General features: G+C 43.8%; 1 protein-coding gene across 5 annotated transcripts in view; it reads left to right on the top strand.

The window, feature by feature from the left end:
* clstn1 (calsyntenin 1) overlaps positions 1-19,405 on the top strand; it is a 33,301-nt gene extending 13,896 nt beyond the window's left edge. The window contains exons 3-20 of one of the 5 annotated variants that reach the window (XM_042097038.1): positions 1,609-1,638; positions 3,739-3,934; positions 4,342-4,550; positions 5,299-5,448; positions 5,709-5,903; positions 6,198-6,446; positions 7,132-7,253; positions 8,618-8,780; positions 9,402-9,452; positions 10,578-10,735; positions 10,909-11,057; positions 11,400-11,632; positions 12,551-12,721; positions 13,304-13,449; positions 13,806-13,941; positions 14,937-15,121; positions 15,485-15,679; positions 15,718-19,405. In XM_042097038.1, the coding sequence (XP_041952972.1) occupies positions 1,609-1,638; positions 3,739-3,934; positions 4,342-4,550; positions 5,299-5,448; positions 5,709-5,903; positions 6,198-6,446; positions 7,132-7,253; positions 8,618-8,780; positions 9,402-9,452; positions 10,578-10,735; positions 10,909-11,057; positions 11,400-11,632; positions 12,551-12,721; positions 13,304-13,449; positions 13,806-13,941; positions 14,937-15,121; positions 15,485-15,679 (2,738 nt within the window). In that variant the 3' untranslated portion in view covers positions 15,718-19,405. The other 4 variants (XM_042097039.1, XM_042097041.1, XM_042097040.1 and 1 more) reach the window with 4 other exon arrangements.
* The last annotated feature ends 467 nt before the right edge of the window (positions 19,406-19,872 follow it).

Below are 19,872 nucleotides of genomic sequence, written 5' to 3'. Positions count from 1 at the left end.
TACATAACACAAGAGACAACATAGTTATGACTGTTGTGTCTTATTATTTTATTGTCTTAAGATTTCTTTAACGATTGTGCAGATACAGTTCAAATCAATCAGGCATTTATCACCAAACATTTCCCTTTATGGATATTGTGCTGTGGGCTAGAGGTGACCTCAAGTCTAAATTGCGGAGTGGGGGTCCTTTTTTCTTTTCCTAGACAGTTTTATCCCCTATTCTGTCAATTCTGGACACTGGCACGAGAATGCTGACCCCAGATCATCTCTGCTGAGAGGAGGCCCTGGAGCTGAATTGGTAATACGCAGCCATCAGCTCTTCATATAGGGCAGCCATTTCAGTGCATCGCTCCGTCCATACACCCTCATAAAGAGGGCTCATAAAAACCTAAATCGGCCATCATGCCCGAGATGAAAGTCAAACAGGGACAAAATAGGAACCGTAACAATGTGGCACACAGCAATGCCAGTTCCTTGTTATTATTTTCACCCTTTGTCCCTCACAAAGACTTGTTTGCTCCCAGTAGATCAATGTTCTTGGGATCGGAGTCTCGTGGCTGAGTCGATATTCTTTGTGGTTGAGGTTGATGGGAACCACCCCCCCCCACCCCCCCTCATTCCACCCTTAACACCCCCCCTTTTAGTTGACATTTGGCATGAAGCAGCTGAAGCCTCTTGTCTTCCTGGAATGGCGCTGAGGTCGTCGTTAAGCCCTTGCCTGGACATTGGGGGAGGCACAAAGGCCCACATTGCATGACTTGCTTTGAACAGCAGCCCCTAATGGGAAATCCATTTTGGATTGTTGAGGTGAAAACCTGGGTGGACAGCCCGGCCAGCGAGAGGCCAAGGGGGAGGCTGGGGTAGAGGGGTAGGGGTGCCAAAGCCAGGCCTCAGCATAGGCAGCCAAGCAGAACTAACCCTTTGCGCAGCACTGTCGACGGGCCGGCTTTAAAGCCTCCTGAGCTTTAGCACAGTACACTAAACATTTGAGCTATGTTGGTTTTCAGCTGCCTTTTTGCCTTTTTTTTGCCTTTGTCTTATTTTGTTTTGTTTTGTCTGTTCATTTTGTGTGGAGGTGGTGGTAATGAAATGGTTCTCTGAGACTCAATCTAGAGCAGTCATGGCTATGAGAGTCACAAAACATGATGTCCATCTGAAGTGGCTGAATTTCTATTTCCATTTGTTGAATATCCGCATTCGTATTCAAAATACCCAAAGGAAGTCCATTTCTGTTTTCCCTTCCTGTATATATGAGGAAAATATGAGCATGTGTGCCCAATACTTGTGGAAAAGAATAACATACCCCCCCTCCTCCCCACTCACCCACCCTGCCAACCATTATTTATGGACCACTTGCTCTATATCAGTGCTCTCTGTCCCTTGATAAAAAAAAAAAAATGTCCTCCATGCATTCACCCTGGTCTGACGGAAACTGCAGTGTCTTTCTGTTTGTCTTTCAATGTTGCTGTGCCATTTGTATGTTCTGTCCACATGATAAACTGTCCATCCTTCTCTCCTCTTTCTTATCTTTTCTCTCTGCTCATCGGTCTTTCTCGACTTTTCTTCCCTCTGACTGATCTGGGTTTATCTTCTCTTCCCCTCTTATAGAGAGTTTTGAGGTGACCTTCACCAAAGAAGGTGAATGACGGGCTCTTTCTACTGCTTTGTGAACTGTTGTTTTGATTAACCCCCCACTAACGCAAACAAAACAAAAAGCATTGGCATTTCACACAGAAACTCCTGTTATGCTCTGTGATCTCTTCCTAGTCTTTTGATTTCACTTCTGTTTGGTTCAACTTTCTATTTTATTTGTTTGTTTTTTTTCACTCACCTTAAATTTGTTGTTGGAAAAAGAACAATAACTGGATGAAAAGTGTGTTGTGGGGAAGAACGTATCTAGAAATATCTGTGCATGAGACTGACATCCATTGTAGTTTGCAGACCCTAACAGTGCTTCAGCAGTGTATTCTCCTTACGGGAAAAAATCTCTCCATGCGGGAAAAATCCACAACTAAGCATGTGCATATGTCTAGTATTACAGACAGATATGAATTCTCAGTAGGTAAAAGTAGTAATACTAGGTTATGGCCTATAACCTGTAAATAGGTTGCATTTTACAGGTATAGAGTAAGATTTAGTGGTAAATTTTTAACATCCTAAATTGAGGAATCTGAATGGTTAACCATAGACTAGTGATACTCCTTTATGACAAGAAGATTGGAAATATTTACAATATCTAAACAACCTTACAATAATTACAATATTTTGTGATGGTCTTATGCAAAACATGGCATGCTGATCTTTCAGTTGTTACCATGTTATATGCACATGCACAACAATTCTGGTGATTGTTCTAAAATCTGATTCCCGAAAATAAAAAAATAAAAAAAGAAGAAAGAAAAGTGGAAGTGAATGTCCAGTTTCTAGAAGGTTCCCAATGCGTTCTATCTTCTCCTGGAGCCCTGCGCCAGCCCGAAATTTTGCTGAGATTGTTAACTGATGCAAACTCTCGAAGCTTTCTGTCGATTCACCGTAGCAAACACCTCGTCTGGTCTCGTCCACCCTCCTCACCATTAACCCCTACCTGGTCACAGCATGACTGCAGCTGGTGTTTTGGATGTGGATGTCAAGCAAGTGGATATTTCTAACCCCCGGGCTCTCATCCAGTGCTTACGTTTTTTGATCACTCCTACTGTTCTGCTTTTTTTGTTTGTTTTATTCTTCTCATCCCTTTGTTTCTTAAAAGGGTGTGGGAGAGTCGACATTGCACAGGAAGACTTCCATCATGCCAAAAGCCTAGCTTTAGGTGGAAAATGGCCTCTCAGTTTAAAGATTTACCCTTTGTTTATGTTTTCTTCCATTCTTTTGTCATAAATTCTGGACAACAGTAATTGTATTAGAAATAATATGTGCCACACTCCTTCATTAATACTTGTCCATCAACTATGACCATAAATGGAATATTTTAATCTTCTATTTTTCTGTTGGCTTCCTCAAAAATTCAGAATTTTCTGAGGCTGTGAGATTTTTCACAGACATCGATTATCACTTTTACTTGTTTATTTGTATTTTTCTGTTGTTTCTCTTGATTTTGTTGACTTTGTATTAAAGTATTCCTGTGAAATGCCTTTCCACATCTTTCTTTCTCTGTCTTTATTCTCTTTCTCCCTTTCTCTTTCTCTCTTTTTTCTGGGTTACTTACTGCATGTCTGGATGCAATGTGATCAAAGTGGCTTGGATGAAACACTATGCTTTAACTCGAACCCCTGCCCACAACACCCCCTCCCCTCCTGCTCCCAAATACTCACCCACCCTACAGTGCTACCAGCTTCCTTCACAGACCCCTCTCCCTCGCCTTCCCACCAGTGTACAAACAGTGTACAATCCCTTGGCTGCCAAGAGAATTAAACACAGAACAACTTTGGCTGTTCTTTATTTATGTGTGGTGTGCTCTTGTTTTCATTGTGTTATTGTTTTTGGTTGGTCAGTTGGTTGGTTGGTTTGTTTGTTTGTTTGTTTGTTTGTTTGTTTTTCCCACATGATCTGCCGCAGTGGGTAGCTTCTCTTTTGCCGTGATGCCCTCCCCAAACGCCCCCCCCCCCCACACTTACCCCGCCCTTTACTTCCTCCGCTCCCATCCCTCTCCCCTCCTCCCTTCCCTCCCTTTCTCTCTCCCTCCCGGAGTCATGGCCACGCTCAACTCACGCCTCCTTGCTCTCCATCTTTTGGCGTACCCAGGAGAGATCTGTGGCTTCCGGATCCACGGACAGAATGTCCCCTTCGAGGCGGTGGTGCTGGACAAGTCCACGGGCGAGGGGGTCATCCGGGCCAAGGACAAGCTGGACTGTGAGCTGCAGAAGGAGCACACCTTCACCATCCAGGCCTACGACTGTGGCGAGGGTCCCGACGGAGCTAACATGAAGAAGTCCCATAAGTATGTTTTGTCAGACATGTCCAATTTATCACACCTCCATAAACCCAGGCTGTATGACTTCAACTTACACTTACTATATTCGTTGTCTCTTTTTATTAGAAATTGTATTAGTAAATGTTAGTGTATTAGTTAATGGAAAAATAGTAATTAGCTACATGAAGATTTCCTTGGTTCAGACAAGCCAACCGTGACATAATGTGATTTGAAATCCTGGGGGAGAGAGGTTGTCACACAGATGACCTAAAATCATTACATGTCCATCCAGCAGTTCGATGCAGGCTTCATCCAATTATCTGCTTTTGAATGAAACATGCGTCATGTCTGTGGCTCATGGCTGTATCCTTCAACTCTGATCCTCTCCCAATTCAATCTTGCACCAACCCCCATCCCCTTTCCTCCCTGTACAGGGCCAATGTCCACATCCAGGTGAATGACGTGAACGAGTACTCACCCGTGTTCAAGGAGAAATCCTACAAGGCCACCGTCATCGAGGGGAAGAAGTACGACAACATCCTGAAAGTAGAGGCTGTGGACGCCGACTGCTCCTTCCAGTACAGCCAGATCTGCAGCTATGATATCGTCACTCCCGATGTGCCCTTCTCCATCGACAAGGACGGTAGGAGACCGGGATGAACAGGCGGGGGTGGGAAAATGTCACCCTAGCTGTAATTGCTGCCACTCGCTGGTACATTAGACATGGCATCAGTGACACTGTTGGCGATCAGGGCAATTCAGAAGTGTTTTAGTTTGTGGTGCTCGAAGCTGCACCCATGAAATTGATTTCTGCAAAGCAGTGGCCTGCTTTAAAATTCAATACGACATGTAGCTTTGAAGTGAACGCCTGTCACCTTGAGGTGTGATCTGAATGCAATGATGGGTTTTGACTCTTGGCTCAGGGCTTTGAACACAGAGAGACGGCTTTAGCTCTGCTGCATATTGTGCCAACTTCACTGAACAGTGATGTTTTCAATCTCCTGTTTCAATCTCTGATGGAGATGAAGTGCAAATACAAGATGAGGTCGGAATTTACTCATCTCCTGTTCAAACACTCTAATACATACCCAGCAGTTCCAAGAGTCAGAGCTTTCTTTTGGGAAGCCCTCTAACATGGAACCCAGCATTAGTCAGCACCCTCTGTTTCACCCTTTTCTGTTCTTATCAGTGCAAGGTTCATGCAGAAATGTGAATATTTTGAGCAGACAGTCTTTTGTAAGTATTAGAATTATGAGTTAAAATTGTTAGGTGACGGGTATAAATAGACAGGTTATGTTCAATTGCTTTGGTACTTACAGTATTCCATTCTAAGGCAACCCTACTGGTAAAAAGGAAATAACATCTAAGGTTCCTATTTTTTTTTATATCAGGCAACATCAAGAACACAGAGAAACTCAACTACAGCAAGGAGCGCATGTACAAGCTGACCGTGACCGCCTACGACTGTGGAAAGAACCGGGCCTCCGAGGATGTCCTCGTCAAGATCAACATCAAGCCCACCTGCAAACCAAGCTGGCAAGGTAGCACAGGCTGCCGCTTCACTACACTGCCCAACACATTAGCAGATTTTATTTTTGCTTTGATCTTCAGTGAACCGAGGTGATCCTATCATGTAAACAGTACATAAGCCACTTAATCTCAAAAGGGGTAGCCATTTGTTTGGCCCGGAATGCACAGCAACACAGACATAAACTGAAGTAATCGTTTTATGCAATGATTTTGCTATTTTTGTTGTGTTGTCGCTGCCGAATAACAAATGTTTTCTTTTTTCCTCATCCTGGGGGGACAGGATTTAATAAGCGAATTGAGTATGAGCCTGGCACTGGGAGCCTGGCCCTGTTTCCCAGCATGCACTTGGAGACCTGCGAGGAGCCAATCACCTCTATCCAGGCCACCATTGAGCTGGAGACCAGTCACATTGGCAAGGGCTGCGACAGAGACACATACTCTGAGAAGTCCCTGCACAAGCTGTGTGGTGAGTACAGCACCAGAACGCCTCATGCCATCTCAAATTGCACTATGGCCAAACAAATATTAACTTTCTGGTTGAATGCTTCTGTCCTGAACAAACACTTCAGGGGGATTATAGTGTCACGTTTGAGAAGCTGTGTTTGGTTTGAATGATCTGTATGAGTTTTTGTTTGTTTGTTTTATCAGTAACACATTTAAAAGCACATTTATGAAAACGTATGCCTTACCAGGCCCATTGTGCAACCACTTTCGATGTATTCTGTCATGAGTCACACATGGTGTTTTGTGCCTGTCGCAGGTGCCAGTGGCAACACCGTGGAGCTGCTGCCCACTCCCAGCAGCACTGCCAACTGGACCGTGGGCCTGCCCACAGACAACGGCCACGACAGCGACCAGGTGTTTGAGTTCAACGGCACACAGGCCATCAAGATCCCCGAGGGCGTGGTGAGCACTAGCCTGAAGGAGCCCTTCACCGTCTCCGTGTGGATGAGGCATGGTCCTGGGGGCCGCGAGAAAGAGACCATCCTCTGCAACTCTGACAAGTCAGGTGTGTGTGTGTATGTATGTATGTGTGTATCTGTGTGGTTGTATGTACTAGAAATGTTTTGCTTGATACTGAATTCCTATCTTCAGTGGGTGGAAAAAGGCCTGAAAATAAAACCCACTATGTCAAGGAAAATGGCACCATCATCATGTTCTGTAGGTTCCTTAAAGGCAAGGGTCATGTCAGGCTGTGTAGGCTGCAATACTCTCAGCGGTTCATCCTCATAGTATACTGTGCAGTATCTCCCAGTCTTACTACAATCCAATCTTGTGCAAGCAGTGAGCCGTATAGTACTTATGTAAGTAGGATTACATCATGTGGACATTAGCATGTAGCCATCACAGGCTATTCTTTTAGCTAAGGCTGGGGCCAGTGATGAGATTGTGGCCAATCTGATTGTCTGTTGTGAGGGTTTTGTTTACCTTATGGTTAACTGCCCATATGGCCTAGTTATTATGCAATTCAGATGCCTTAATGTTACCAAAGAATTCTAGATGAAGACTTAAATAATTCTTTGAAAACAAATGTCATCTTGAGTGTTTTTCTTGGCATTTCAAGTGTTTGTCTGTCATACTGAATAGTTTCATTTAATCTCCTGACTTTTATCCACATTGCCACTCTTATCAAATCTTATCATGAATGCTGTATGTATGAAGCCATAACATCATTCTGGTGGTGGTTGTTGCAGAGATGAACAGGCACCACTACTCGCTGTACGTCCACAACTGTCGCCTGGTGCTGCTTCTGAGGCAGGACCCTACAGAGGCCGAGAGCTACAAGCCTGCCGAGTTCCACTGGAAGCTGGACCAGGTCAGTTCTGAGTGAGAGTTAACCATGGTGCACAGCTTCTTCATTGAAAGGTTTTTCATGGGTTCCTTCACAAAGCTGAAAGCTCCGCAGAGAACCTTTGTTGACACCCATAGAACCTTTCCTCAAAGGAATGTAAATAGAACCATTGAGGAGTCCACAGTGGTTCTAGCCAAGAAGCTCTCGATGGTGCCCTTCTCTTTGTGAGTGCACACACAGTGCCCAGTGGTTGGGTAGAATATTTGCTGACTGTGAGCAAAAGGGCTTGCTGGAGTAATTTGGCTTAAAGCAGATCCAACTCCAATCTGAAAGCAGACGACGAAACCCGTCTGACCCAAGGAGGAGATCTTAATCCTGCTTTTATTCAGCTAAAACGTTAAGTTGGGCAGTCGTGTTTTAAGCACTAATTGGATAAGGTTGGTAATTGTGTGTTCGTTCTTTTATCTTGGCTGCATAATTATTCCAGCTTCTCAAAACATTGGTAAATCAAATGAATCTTAATCTGCTGAGGTTGGAACTGCATAAAGACCTAAGAATGGGATATACCAGAGCAGAGTTACTCTTTCCGGCATGTGCACGCGTATCAGAATATAATCCACACTCGTTAAATCCTTTTTTGTTAGCATTACTGTACTTCGTGTAGGGGTTTAAATATTTCAAACTGGGAAGTGGCTGCAAAGTACAAAACTAGCCTGAGGTAGGTTCATTTCCCAGTGGAAGAACACTGCTGGGGAGATGAGTTCAGGAAAGTAAAAAAAACAAAATTCCAAAAGTCTCTGTGCTCCCCTTAGCAGTCGGTTTGGGCTTTGATGTGGGTTTTCATATTGAAAAGCCCTTTTGTTTGAAACTTAATAAAGCACCAAATCACCCAGACGGAATCAGAAGGAAATTGTGTTGGAGTGAAGGGCCCTCTGCAAATGCAAAAGGAGGAGGGAGGGGAGATTGGTGTGTGTGTGTGTTCTGCATCCTCATGCTTCAAAGGCTTGAATTTGTTTGGGTGCTCATGATGCGGGTTGCAGTTGTTTTGGCTGTCAGACAGTCACTGCGCTGTACTACTGCAGAGTGAGCTGTACTAGAAAAACTGCACTGCAGGATGATCATCATAAATTGAAGCCCCTTTCTCATGAAATTCCTTGTTAACCCCTGAGCATTTTCACCCAATAGTATGAGATGAAGAACACAGTCTTCAAAGTAGATTTTATGTACTCTGGCAAGCTGCTGTCAGATTAAATGATGACTGCACAGCCACAGTTTCTACCGTAACAGGCACCATGGCACTCATATCTCCACAGAGGTGAATTTTTCAATCTGATTTGATCTTCTCTCCCTCTTTTCCCTTCCTCTTTATCTCTCTCTTTCAATCTCAGGTCTGCGATAAGGAATGGCATCATTACGTGCTGAACATCGAGTTCCCCTCGGTGACCCTGTTTGTCGACGGCGTCACCTTCGAGCCGTTCCTGGTAACCGAGGACTACCCCCTGCATGCCTCCAAGCTGGAGACCCAGCTTACCATTGGAGCCTGCTGGCAAGGTAATGCGCGGCAATTGGCTTTCGTTACTCTTTGTTTCCAGACAATGCCTCTAATTGGGTAGATTCTCTTTGTTTGTTGCTCCCGTTCTTTCTCTCCTGTAGATTTAGGTAATCCATAGAGCATGTTGTCACCTGAGGCGACATATTCTGCATGCATAACAACGTAGGCTGCTAGCGTAGCTAAGTGATGATCATTAGACGGATAATTTAATGTAGCTCTAAGTGAAATGCATTCATTGGAAAGACACTCTTGTTTCTGGAGGCAAGAGTCCTACACACTGGATGTAATTTGTATGAAAGAAATAACCCAGGCTGTGTTTCTCAAACGTTGCATTGTGCTGCAGCCTTCGTTAATGAAAGCGAGAGTGCTCAGAAATGCATTTGCATTCATTTAGCAGACGCTTTTATCTAAAGTGACATACAAAATAAGGAATAACATTCCTGCAACAAATATGCTATATAACTTAACGTTTGTTGCAGCAGAATGAAACCTTTTGGGAAACACAGTCCGAAAAGTATATCTTGACACTCTGACATGTTTAACTGAGTCCTTCTTTCTGTTGGTTAACGAAGACTTGGTCTCTCCCTGCTTTTCTCTCTTCTTGTGTGTCACCTCCACAGACGGCTCAGGAGTTGACAATGAGACCGAGGCCGTGTCTGAGCCTCCCACAGGTTGCGCACACAATCCTTCCCTCAAACGTCTCTCAGACATGTCGATGCGTGTACACACACCTACACATATGCAGTGTTAACCCTTCATGCTTATGCAAGCCAGCCTCCTCCCCCAACTAAAACGACCCACACCTCGGGAACGTTTTAGTTGCTCCGAGGAGTCGCACGTGCTTCTTAACTCGCGTTAACACTTCATAGCATGAGACAGTCTTCAGTTTCGCTCGTTTGTACTTCCCTTGCTCTTTTACGTTCATCCATTTCTTTCTTCTTTTCTTTTCGAACCACAGTTCAGCTGCTCTGCCTGTTTCTGTTTTCAGGTCACAGGCTGGCTGGTTTGATACAATGCACAATAGAGGAGAAGGCAAACATTTGTTTCACTGCCGTAAACACACTAGACACGGTGTCTAGTATTTTTGGCCTGTCAGGGCTGGCCAGCACTCTGCAGTGCTACTGTGTCACCTTGAGAGAGAGAGAGAGAGACAGCGAGTCCTGAAATAAACTTCCTCTCAGCTCCATTGGCCAGCATGATCAGGCAGTTTTGAGTCCCTGTATTTTAAAGCCAGCTCCTGCTAGCCAGCATGACTGGGCCATTTTTAGAAACCGCATCTGAATTTTAAATCAGTATAAAAGGTACATTTCACATATGATATCGAAGGTTATATTTTGTATATGTACTCTATGGATTTAAGCCATATCAAGGTCCAAGGTGAATTGTATACCCAAGACACTAAAAAGTAAAACGGACAAATTAGCTGTGTATGTTTATGGAATGTCAGTGTTTTTCACTCCATCTTTACCCACCTGTTCTTTGTTTACTTTGAACCATGCATTGGCATTCCATTCTGTCTCGACATCACAGTAACTCTATTGTTCCTCCATCTTGGTTGAGAGACGTGCATGTGGCTCGGGGCCAGTTATCAGCTCAGCCCATCTCATCATTTGTTTCTAAGCAAAGCCTCTGGGCAACGAACGCTCATCCTGACAGGGCACACTAACCTGCATGGCCATCAATCACGCAGGCAGTTCTTGCAGAGGTGGCATGCTCAAGTTATCAGACCAAAACAGACTTTGCCAGTGTGTGCAGGCTTTTGCTCACCGTGCCCCTCTCCGTTCTGTATCATGTAGGTGGCAGTGCCCACATGGCTCAGTACTTCAGGGGCAACCTTGCCGGGCTCATGATCCGCTCGGGCAAGCTGGACAACAAGAAGGTGATCGACTGCCTGTACACCTGCAAAGAGGGCCTGGACGTGCAGCTTCCTGAAGAGGTGGCCAACACTGTGAAGGTAAGGGGCAAGGGTCAGGGTTCAGAGGTCAGAGGTGAACATCTCGGAGAATGGAAAGCAGTTTCCCTTGTGATTCACCACCTTTCATTTAGCTATTCCTTGGAGAAAATGGTTTTGGTCATACTAACTCCCTGTCTCTCTTTCTTTTTCTCTATATTTTTAATCCTGTGCAGGTGCAGTTAAACCCCAACCAGTCTTCTCTGACCCTGGAGGGTGATGACATTGAGAGCTTTGAGAAGGTCATGCAGCACATCTCCTACCTGAACTCCAGGCAGTTCCCCACACCTGGCATCAGACACCTCCGCATCTCTACCACGGTCAAGTGAGTGGCATTTTCAATCCCGTTTCTTCATCCCACTCTTAATTCATTTCATCCTGTTATCTACATACACAAACATATATTATTTTTCTAGCTATCTATCTTACTCTCTGTCTTAGTTCAGTATTATTATGCCAGTGTACATATGCATGGGAACTTTATGCAGATTATGATGCAGAAAACAGCACTCTCAAGCTTATCATAAGTCTTTATTGCACCATGTCTTCAACATACATCCATCTTGGAGCAAATGCTTGAGAGTGCAGTTTTCTACTTTATTTTTAGTTTAGTGTGCCTGTTCCTATGGTAACCCTCCCCTGTCCTCCTCCTCCTCGCCCATGTCAGGTGCTTTAACGAGGAGACGTGCATCTCCGTGCCGGACTCCGAGGGCTATGTGATGGTACTGCAGCCCGAGGAGCCCAAGATCAGCCTCAGCGGCATCGACCACTTCGCCCGCGGCGCTGCCGACTTCGAAAGCACCGAGGGCGTCACCCTCTTCCCCGAGATGCGCATTGTCAGCACCATCACCCGCGAGGTGGAGCCAGAGACTGAGACCGAAGGCGAGGATGACCCCACGGGTATGTCTGCTAATGTCCATTACATTAACGGGCAGTTATTTAGCAATAGGAGAGAGCTTGCTGAACATAACAGGATCAAAACAAACAATGGTTATGAAACAAAATTAATATCTACAGTACAGTGCAACCGGAAAGTATTCAGACCCTTTCAAGTTTTCCACATTTTGTTATATTTCAGACTCATTTTGAAATGGATGCAATTTGTTTTCAATCTACACACAATACTCCAACACTCCAACACATGTTTGTCCTTCTTTACTCTTCTCTCATCCTCTCAAAGGAACTCTGGATCTCATTCATAGTGACCACTGGGTCCTTGATTACCTGTCTGACCAAGGCCCTTCATTCTGGATTACTCAGTTTGGCTGAGCGGCCAGATCTAGGAAGACTGTTAATTGTTAACAGTCAGGATTATCTTGACCTTGTGGCTTGGTTTTCACTCTGACATACACCATCAACTGTGAGACCATATATAAAGAGATGTTTGCCTCTCCTAATAATGGCCAATGAATTAATTTAGGCACAGGTGGACTCTAATAAAGTTGTAGAAGCATCTCAAAGACCATTGATAGAAGTAGGATGCACAAGAGCTCAATTGCAAGTGTCATAACAAAGGGTCTGAATACTTATGTAAATTGAATATTTCAGACATTTATTTTTTATAAATTTACAAAACACTCCAAACACCTGTTTTTTTGTGGAGTGTTGGAGTAGTGTGTGTAGATTGATGAGAGAAATCCATGGATCCATTTTAAGATGAGCCTAAAACATATCAAAATGTGGAAAACTTGAAAGGGTCTGAATACTTTCCGGTTGCACTGTATATCTAGTGCAAGGAATCTGATTCATGCTGATTTTTGTCAAAACTAAAAAGAAGAATACTGTGGACTCTTTTTCATAAACCTCTGTGTACCTAAGTTCAAGAGACGGTGGTGTCAGAGGAGATCATGCACAACCTGGACACGTGCGAGGTGACGGTGGTGGGCGACGACCTGGACGGCGAGCATGAGAGCCTGGAGGTGGACCTGGCACAGGTGCAGCAGCACGGCCTGGAGATGAGCTCCTCCAACGTGGGCATGATCATTACCGGTACGCCCTCCCTTCCCTTCGTAGAGCCCTCTCTTTCTTTCTCTCTCTCTAGCGGCCCCCACTCACCTAACAGACCAGCTAAACTGTCAATTCCCCCATTTACTCGCTTTTTATGGTGATTTTAAACCCACCTGTGTTACATGGTGTAGAGTGATAACTTGACAAGTGTTAGCACTTCATACTAATGCATGCGAAAGAGAGATGATGATGATGATGATCATGGCACCAATTAATGCCCTCTGCTATGAGTCATCATAGATCAGCGCTGATAATGCAACGTCCTTGAGTTATGAGCGAGTGAATTAGATGAGTGTCTGACCTGAATACCGTCCTCCGACTGAAACGCTGGAACCGTTTTTATTTTACCAATGGAGGTGTGTGTGTGTGTGTGTGTGTGTGTGTGTGTGTGTGTGTGTGTGTGTGTGTGTGTGGAGATGAACAAAGGAGTAACCACGCTCTGGGAACAAAACCTGGTGTTGGATTGCTGGAATGCTGGCCAGTGGCAGGTCCTTGACCTGATGCATGAGAGCCTGTGCTATTTTTTGCCTGAATGCTAAGAGTGTCTCCATTTCCCGTGTGCAGGCGTGAACACCATGGCCACCTACGAGCAGGTGCTGCACCTGATCCGCTACAGGAACTGGCACACGGAGGCCCTCTTCGACAGGAAGTTCAAGCTGGTCTGCTCCGAGCTCAATGGCCGCTACATCAGCAACGAATTCAAAGTGGAGGTAGGACCCTCAGATTCTGGCATTACTAAATTCTCACGTGTCCTCAAATGAAATACAGCATAAGGGTTGTATTACCATTAGATAGGATAACGTAGCAGACACACAGTGTATTAGGCAGCAGGGTTGTGCACAACTGAACAGAACAACAGAATTGCAATTCTGCTTCCTGTTTGCTACCTCAATTGAAATGCAAGTGAAATTCAAGAATTGAATTGGAATTTAAGAGCCAGTTTCAATTCAATTCTAGAATTTTGCACAAGCCCGTTAGGCAGAAGAACAGAACAGTGAATGTGAGCTTTCCAACTGCAACCGTGTTTGACTCATGTCCCATTCTCACTGTATATGTTTGCCCCTAGGTGAACGTCATCCACACAGCCAACCCCATGGAGCACGCCAACAATGCCATGGTTCAGCCTCAGTTCATCAACCCAGTGCACCACGCCTCAGTGGACCTCTCTGGACACAACCTGGTCAATGCTCACCAAGCCTCAGGTGAACCCCTGTCCCATACTCATCTGGCCAATGGTCATCATGTTTTAGATTCACTCCACTTTTACACAGGAGCACAATCACCACTCTGAAATGGGTGTTTGAGTACATTTTATAATTCTTCCCACACTCACCGTCATCTTTTACTCAGAGGTCAATGTCCAAGCGAATGTGTAGATATGTAGATGACTACTTTGCTGAATACTGTACTTCATGTACAAGTTCTTCCTCTCATCACTGCTAGAGCAAAATGTTGTTGTTTAAAGGGAACAAAACTCAGATACCAGGAATATAGTCATCACTCCAGGAATCCAGGTCATCTTACCTTCTTGTTCATGAGGAAGCCTTGTAGTCCCCAACAATAGTTGTACTAGATTTGTTTTTCCTAGATTAATCTCTTGTTAAAGTTAATCCGGCCCTTGTAATCAAACCTGTAATCTGCTTAATTTTTTCGTTCTAAAATTCTGCTTTCTTTTTACTGCATGCTTTTCTGCGGATTAGAGTCAATTAACATGGGAAAAGTAGGGCACATATGAAATGTTTTCGTTTGGAGCTTGTTAATGGGTGCAAGTTTAAGGATTATACATGAGTGCTGCCCGACATCTGGATGCACCAGGAGCGTGGAGGCTAACCTCTATCTACCACTGAATATGTACTTAGTTTTGGTCAGGAGCGTGGAGGCTAACCTCTTTATCTACCACTGAATATGTACTGAGTTTTGGTGAGGAGCATGGAGGCTAACCTCGATCTACCACTGAATATATACTGAGTTTTGATCAAATGCTGTTTAGACACTCAAAATGAAAAGGAGCTGCCTGTCTACGCCTTGCCCCCAATTGTGTTTCCTCCCCCTGACACACTCTCCCACCTGCACCATCTCTGACACATGCACACACCATGTCTGATGCACACTCACATGCTCTCTTCTCTCTCGGTCACACACACACACACACTCTCTCTCTCACACTCATCCTGTTCTGTCTCTTCTCCCTCTGCAGTGGTCCCCAGCGCTGCCACGGTCGTGATCGTGGTGTGCGTGAGCTTCCTGGTGTTCATGATCATCCTGGGCGTGTTCCGCATCCGCGCCGCCCACCAGCGCACCATGAGGGACCAGGAGAACGGCAAGGAGAACGAGATGGACTGGGACGACTCGGCCCTCACCATCACCGTCAACCCCATGGAGGTACAGCTTCGGTCTTCAACACAGCCACCGCCCCGCACACACATGCGCACACGCGCGCACACACACGGACATACACACACACACACACACGCACGCACTGTGCTATTGAGGCAGCAGGACAAGAGGATTAGTTGTGTATTTATGGATTGCTGTTGGTTTAGCGTTGCTGCATCTAATGCCTATTTAAACACTGCAGCAGAGTGGCTGAGCTCTTACCCCAACAGCTGAGCTCTTACCCCACTAAACAAGCTGCTCCTCGACCGTAACAGGAAAGAACTCCCCCCCCCATTTTAAAACCAATTCATGATTTGATCTCCTGTTGGAACACTAATTTCTCTCTCTCTTTCACTCTGTCTCTCTCAGACATATGAGGACCAGCACAGCAGTGAGGAGGAGGAGGAAGAGGAGGAGGAGAGTGAGGATGGCGAGGAGGAGGACGACATCACCAGCGCCGAGTCGGAGAGCAGCGAGGACGAGGAGGGCGCCGAGCAGGAGGACCAGCAGGGGGCCAGCAGACAGCAGCAGCTGGAGTGGGATGACTCCACACTTACCTACTGAGCTCACACACACACACTGGCGCGCGCGCGCGCGCGCGCGCACACACACACACACACACACACACACACACACACACACACACACACACACCTCCACAAACACTGCTGCACACACTCTCACCAACACCACCACCACCAAAACCAACCCCACCCTCTCACCCGTCAGTCAGTGGGGACCCATTGTCCCTCCTGCACATTCCTAACCCACCTCTCCACTCTTCCTAAGGAGCCATGATTATTGAATCAAAAAAACTTAAAAGCAAAACAAGTATATATGAATATATATATAAATCTCTATATATCTGGTGTCTGTTGTTACAGATGTGGCAGATTCAGCTTCATTTCCACCCAGCCAAGGCTTCCCTGTTGTCATCTTTTAGTGGTGGTCCGAAGTGTAGGATAGTTTTCAAAGGATAGCTAAGGTCGTTTTTTTATTTATATTTATGAGTTGTTCTTTTTTTTTAAATCCCAGGGAAGCTTGGTATAGATTTTTTTGCATTGTTCTGAGCTATGTGAGGACACAACCTTGCACCTTTTTTATTTTATTCCTTACACATGTAAAGTCTTTTAAACCGGAGAATGATTTGATGTATATTTCTTGCACATTTACTGCATTACTAATTTGTTTGCCACAGAAATGCAAGAGAGGCTTGGACTCCTTGCTTTGTCTTTCTTTCTCTCTCTCTTACCTTCTATCTCTTTCTTTCTTTCTTTCTTTCTTTCTTTCTTCCTTGTGCGCTTGTGAGGGTGAGAACAGGAGAAGCAAGTGATAAATGCTTTGAACATGGAATTTGCCATAGTTACGTTTGCTCTCCTTTCATTTTCCTCTCTTTTCAGTGCATGAGAAAATAAATTTGCCGAGTCATGTGTAGAGGATGAAGTTGCTTTTTTGATATTTTGTAAATACAAACGAGACCATGTAATTAGTTTGTGTGTGTAGTGATGGCCTGAACCACGGGTTCCAAGTACAGTATATATTATAATGACACAGTAACCTGCTGTAGATTGTTTGTGTCTCAAATGCTTTTAGCATGTTTTAAAAAAAAAATTTGGCAAAACTCTTCCTTCATGCTTCTGTGAGACATTTTCTTCGAAGAGAGAAACCCATGACAAAAACAAAAACATCAGTGAGGTTTCTAGGGCAAAGTGTCACTCATTTTGTCTTTGTTTTTAAGATGAGGGCATCAGACTTGATCAGTCTGTCGGTTATCATTTTGCTAAATCTTTGCCAGGCTTAGGAAACATGCTCTGTCGCTAAGCTTTGATGTTTTTCCACTCCTGTTATAGCCTCATGATGGGCCCAATCTCAGTAACCACGTTGAGGTGCTAAACTTGCGTACGAGTTACATGCGGTACAGAGTAGTCACACCTGCAGATGTGCAATCTTTAGAGGTGATGGGTTCAACTCATCCTGTCACCTAACATATGACTCTACTGGAACCAAGCCTAGAATTTTCCTCATAGGTGCCCTCAGCGACAATGGTCGTTCTGCCATGTTGTCGTCTTACCAAACAGATTTTATAGACCGATCGAAGAAGAGGGGTGTCAAGAATTTGAGCTTTACAAGAACCCAGTCCAGGAACAAGCACACTGTTGCTTCTTGAATGACAGCTGAAAATTGCTATTAGACGTTGTCTGTTGGCTACACTGCAAAAAAAAAAAGATAATGGATAGATTAACCTTGATAAAAATGTAACACTTGATTAATTTTTCATTGGTCTATCACTGTCATCATAGTAATAGCTAGTCACATTCTGCTCAGGAATACTGGCTTACCTTTGAAGCTTGTAGGCTTTTGGCAATGGGACTGTACTCTTGTGAAATTGTGAAAATTGATCAGGTGTTACCATTTTTAATTGTAAAAATTGAAATATTGAAATATTTTTTTTGCAGTTGACCACATTGCTTTATTCTTCACGCAATTGTACTGTAGTCATGTTATGTTTGTTTACATTTGCTGAACTTGTTTCCCTTCTGCTAAGTGTAAGACATTTATACAACCAATTGGGAAGATGTGTCTAGTGTTGATCTTATGCTACTGTACTTCCGTTGAAAAGTGATTGTCTCATTACCCCATAAAAACTGGACAAATAAAGGTTTACCCTACACAAAATTATGCATAGATGAAATTGTATTTATGGGGAGAACTAAACAGATAATTGAAGCAACACACAGATGTTGAAGAATGTGGAAAAGCTCAGTATAATCTATGGTTCGATAGTTGTTTTTAAAAAAAGGAATGTTGAAGGTATGCTGTAACTGAAGACGATCTGAAAACACTCCATCTTGAAGCAAGCAACCAAGTGTAATGGTCATCCGTGCTCAGCATTGTTAGGATCTTATAGTTCTGAGCATTCTGAAGACCAGTGGGTTGAATTCATTTCTGTTTCATTCTTATTTTCCTTTGTTTTGGATAAGCAACTACCCTTCCCTCGATACAGAATAGGGCCAAATAGAGGTCCAGATATAAGCTGGTGAAGTTGGGAGTGCCTTTTGCCTATCACAGCGTATTAACACAACTAATAAAGACAAAAAAAAAGACAGAAAACAAAAAATCACAATCCACGTCATAGTCCTGGTGATTTTGTTTTTACCTTGTTTTGTAATTATTTAATGCTAGAGTTGTTACAAATTAAGGGGGAGTGATTTTATTCATTTTTTTGTTGTAATTTGGGGATACTGGGGGTCAACTGCTAGTTTAATCAAAAAGTGAAAGTTTGAATTGTCCTAAATAGTTGTATTGTGTTCACGTTGTGTAGAGAAAGTAGGTCCATATTGTTATCATCGATAGATATTGTACTCAGTCATGTTTAAGGAAATCCACTTTTAAAAAGCTGTACATTATTGAGATGCTCTAGGCAGCATCATGTGGGTATGAATTTACCAATCTGTGTATAGTGAAAGGCCATTTTGAAGTGTATTGCCTGATTTCCTGACAAAAACAGTATGTAGAGGGCAGCATGACATTTACTGGAAGCAGCGAAAATAACCAGTTCTCTACAAAACTCACACAATATTCTTGTAATAGTCTTTCACAGACAAACACACACAAAATTAGTTGGTATCACTATTTTTCTTTCCTTGTGAAGTCATTCTAAATCCAGTTGAGGTTGCTTTGGTAACCACAGGATCAACACGTCAACCATTCCATTTCAAGTCCAGATTTGACTTTGTATGCAAAAAGTTCCATTGGGTTGTATTTCTGCTTAATCCTTTCTATAGCCTTTTTTGCTGGGTGTTGGAGGCAGTTGTCTTCTCCTATTGGTGGCCCTATTGGTCGCCACGGACATGTGTCATTATGGGATGTAATGGAACATCCATTACCCTGCAGGAGAAGCCCCAGATGAGACTAAAGTTTGACGGGAGAGATGTTAAACAAAGCATTGTCTTAGCATGAACAGCCCAGCTATTACATTTTGTGTGTATTACACATTGGACACTGGGCTTGGGAGAGTTGGCAGAGGAATAAATATACTACTGATTCTCAGACTGTCTGATTCGCAGGCATACACCTGCTCCAGTGTCATCTGCCTACCTTTTTCTTTTCATTTTATTTTGCTCTTAAAAACAGAAGGCACAAAGAATGGATGTTTTTAGAATTGTTGGATGCTCCCTTTGTGCTTGTCAGGGCTGCACTCACTCTTCTACCATTCAAAGGCAAATGATGGTGAAGTTTATGCTTGCTCATGAACAAAAATAAAGGAAGTCGAGATGGGATACAAAGTGGTCTCTGACTCAGCGTCATGTCTTTTCCCTTAAAATGCTCTTGCAAAGCTTGCAAAATGTTTCTTTCTATGGTACAGTCCAGGAATTTAGTACTTAACCTACTGTGATTGTTATAACTGCAACATACATGTTGGCAACACTGTTAGGATAGGCATGGATTGGTACATTCACTGATAAACTGAAGATGTACAAAAATGGCAGTATACCAGAATGGAGGGAGGGGCGGGGGAACAGTCTCTCAATATTTCAATTATTTTGTTACGTTTCTGGTAAGTAGCTAATAAAACAGTACAACAAATGATACTGTATGTCCATGTATGTCTAAATATCCATTGTGCAAATCTAATTTATGTTGTTGTAAAGAGCTATAGTGCCCCCAGGTGTTGGAAATGGGAACAACTGCAATAAGAAAAAAAAAAAAACCCTGCAGCAATAAAGATGTCTTCTACACATGGCATTTAGGGCTTT

This window comes from Alosa sapidissima, chromosome 7, assembly GCF_018492685.1.
Source record: "Alosa sapidissima isolate fAloSap1 chromosome 7, fAloSap1.pri, whole genome shotgun sequence".
Classification (NCBI taxonomy): domain Eukaryota; kingdom Metazoa; phylum Chordata; class Actinopteri; order Clupeiformes; family Clupeidae; genus Alosa; species Alosa sapidissima.
This window is presented reverse-complemented; position numbering and strand designations above follow the sequence as displayed.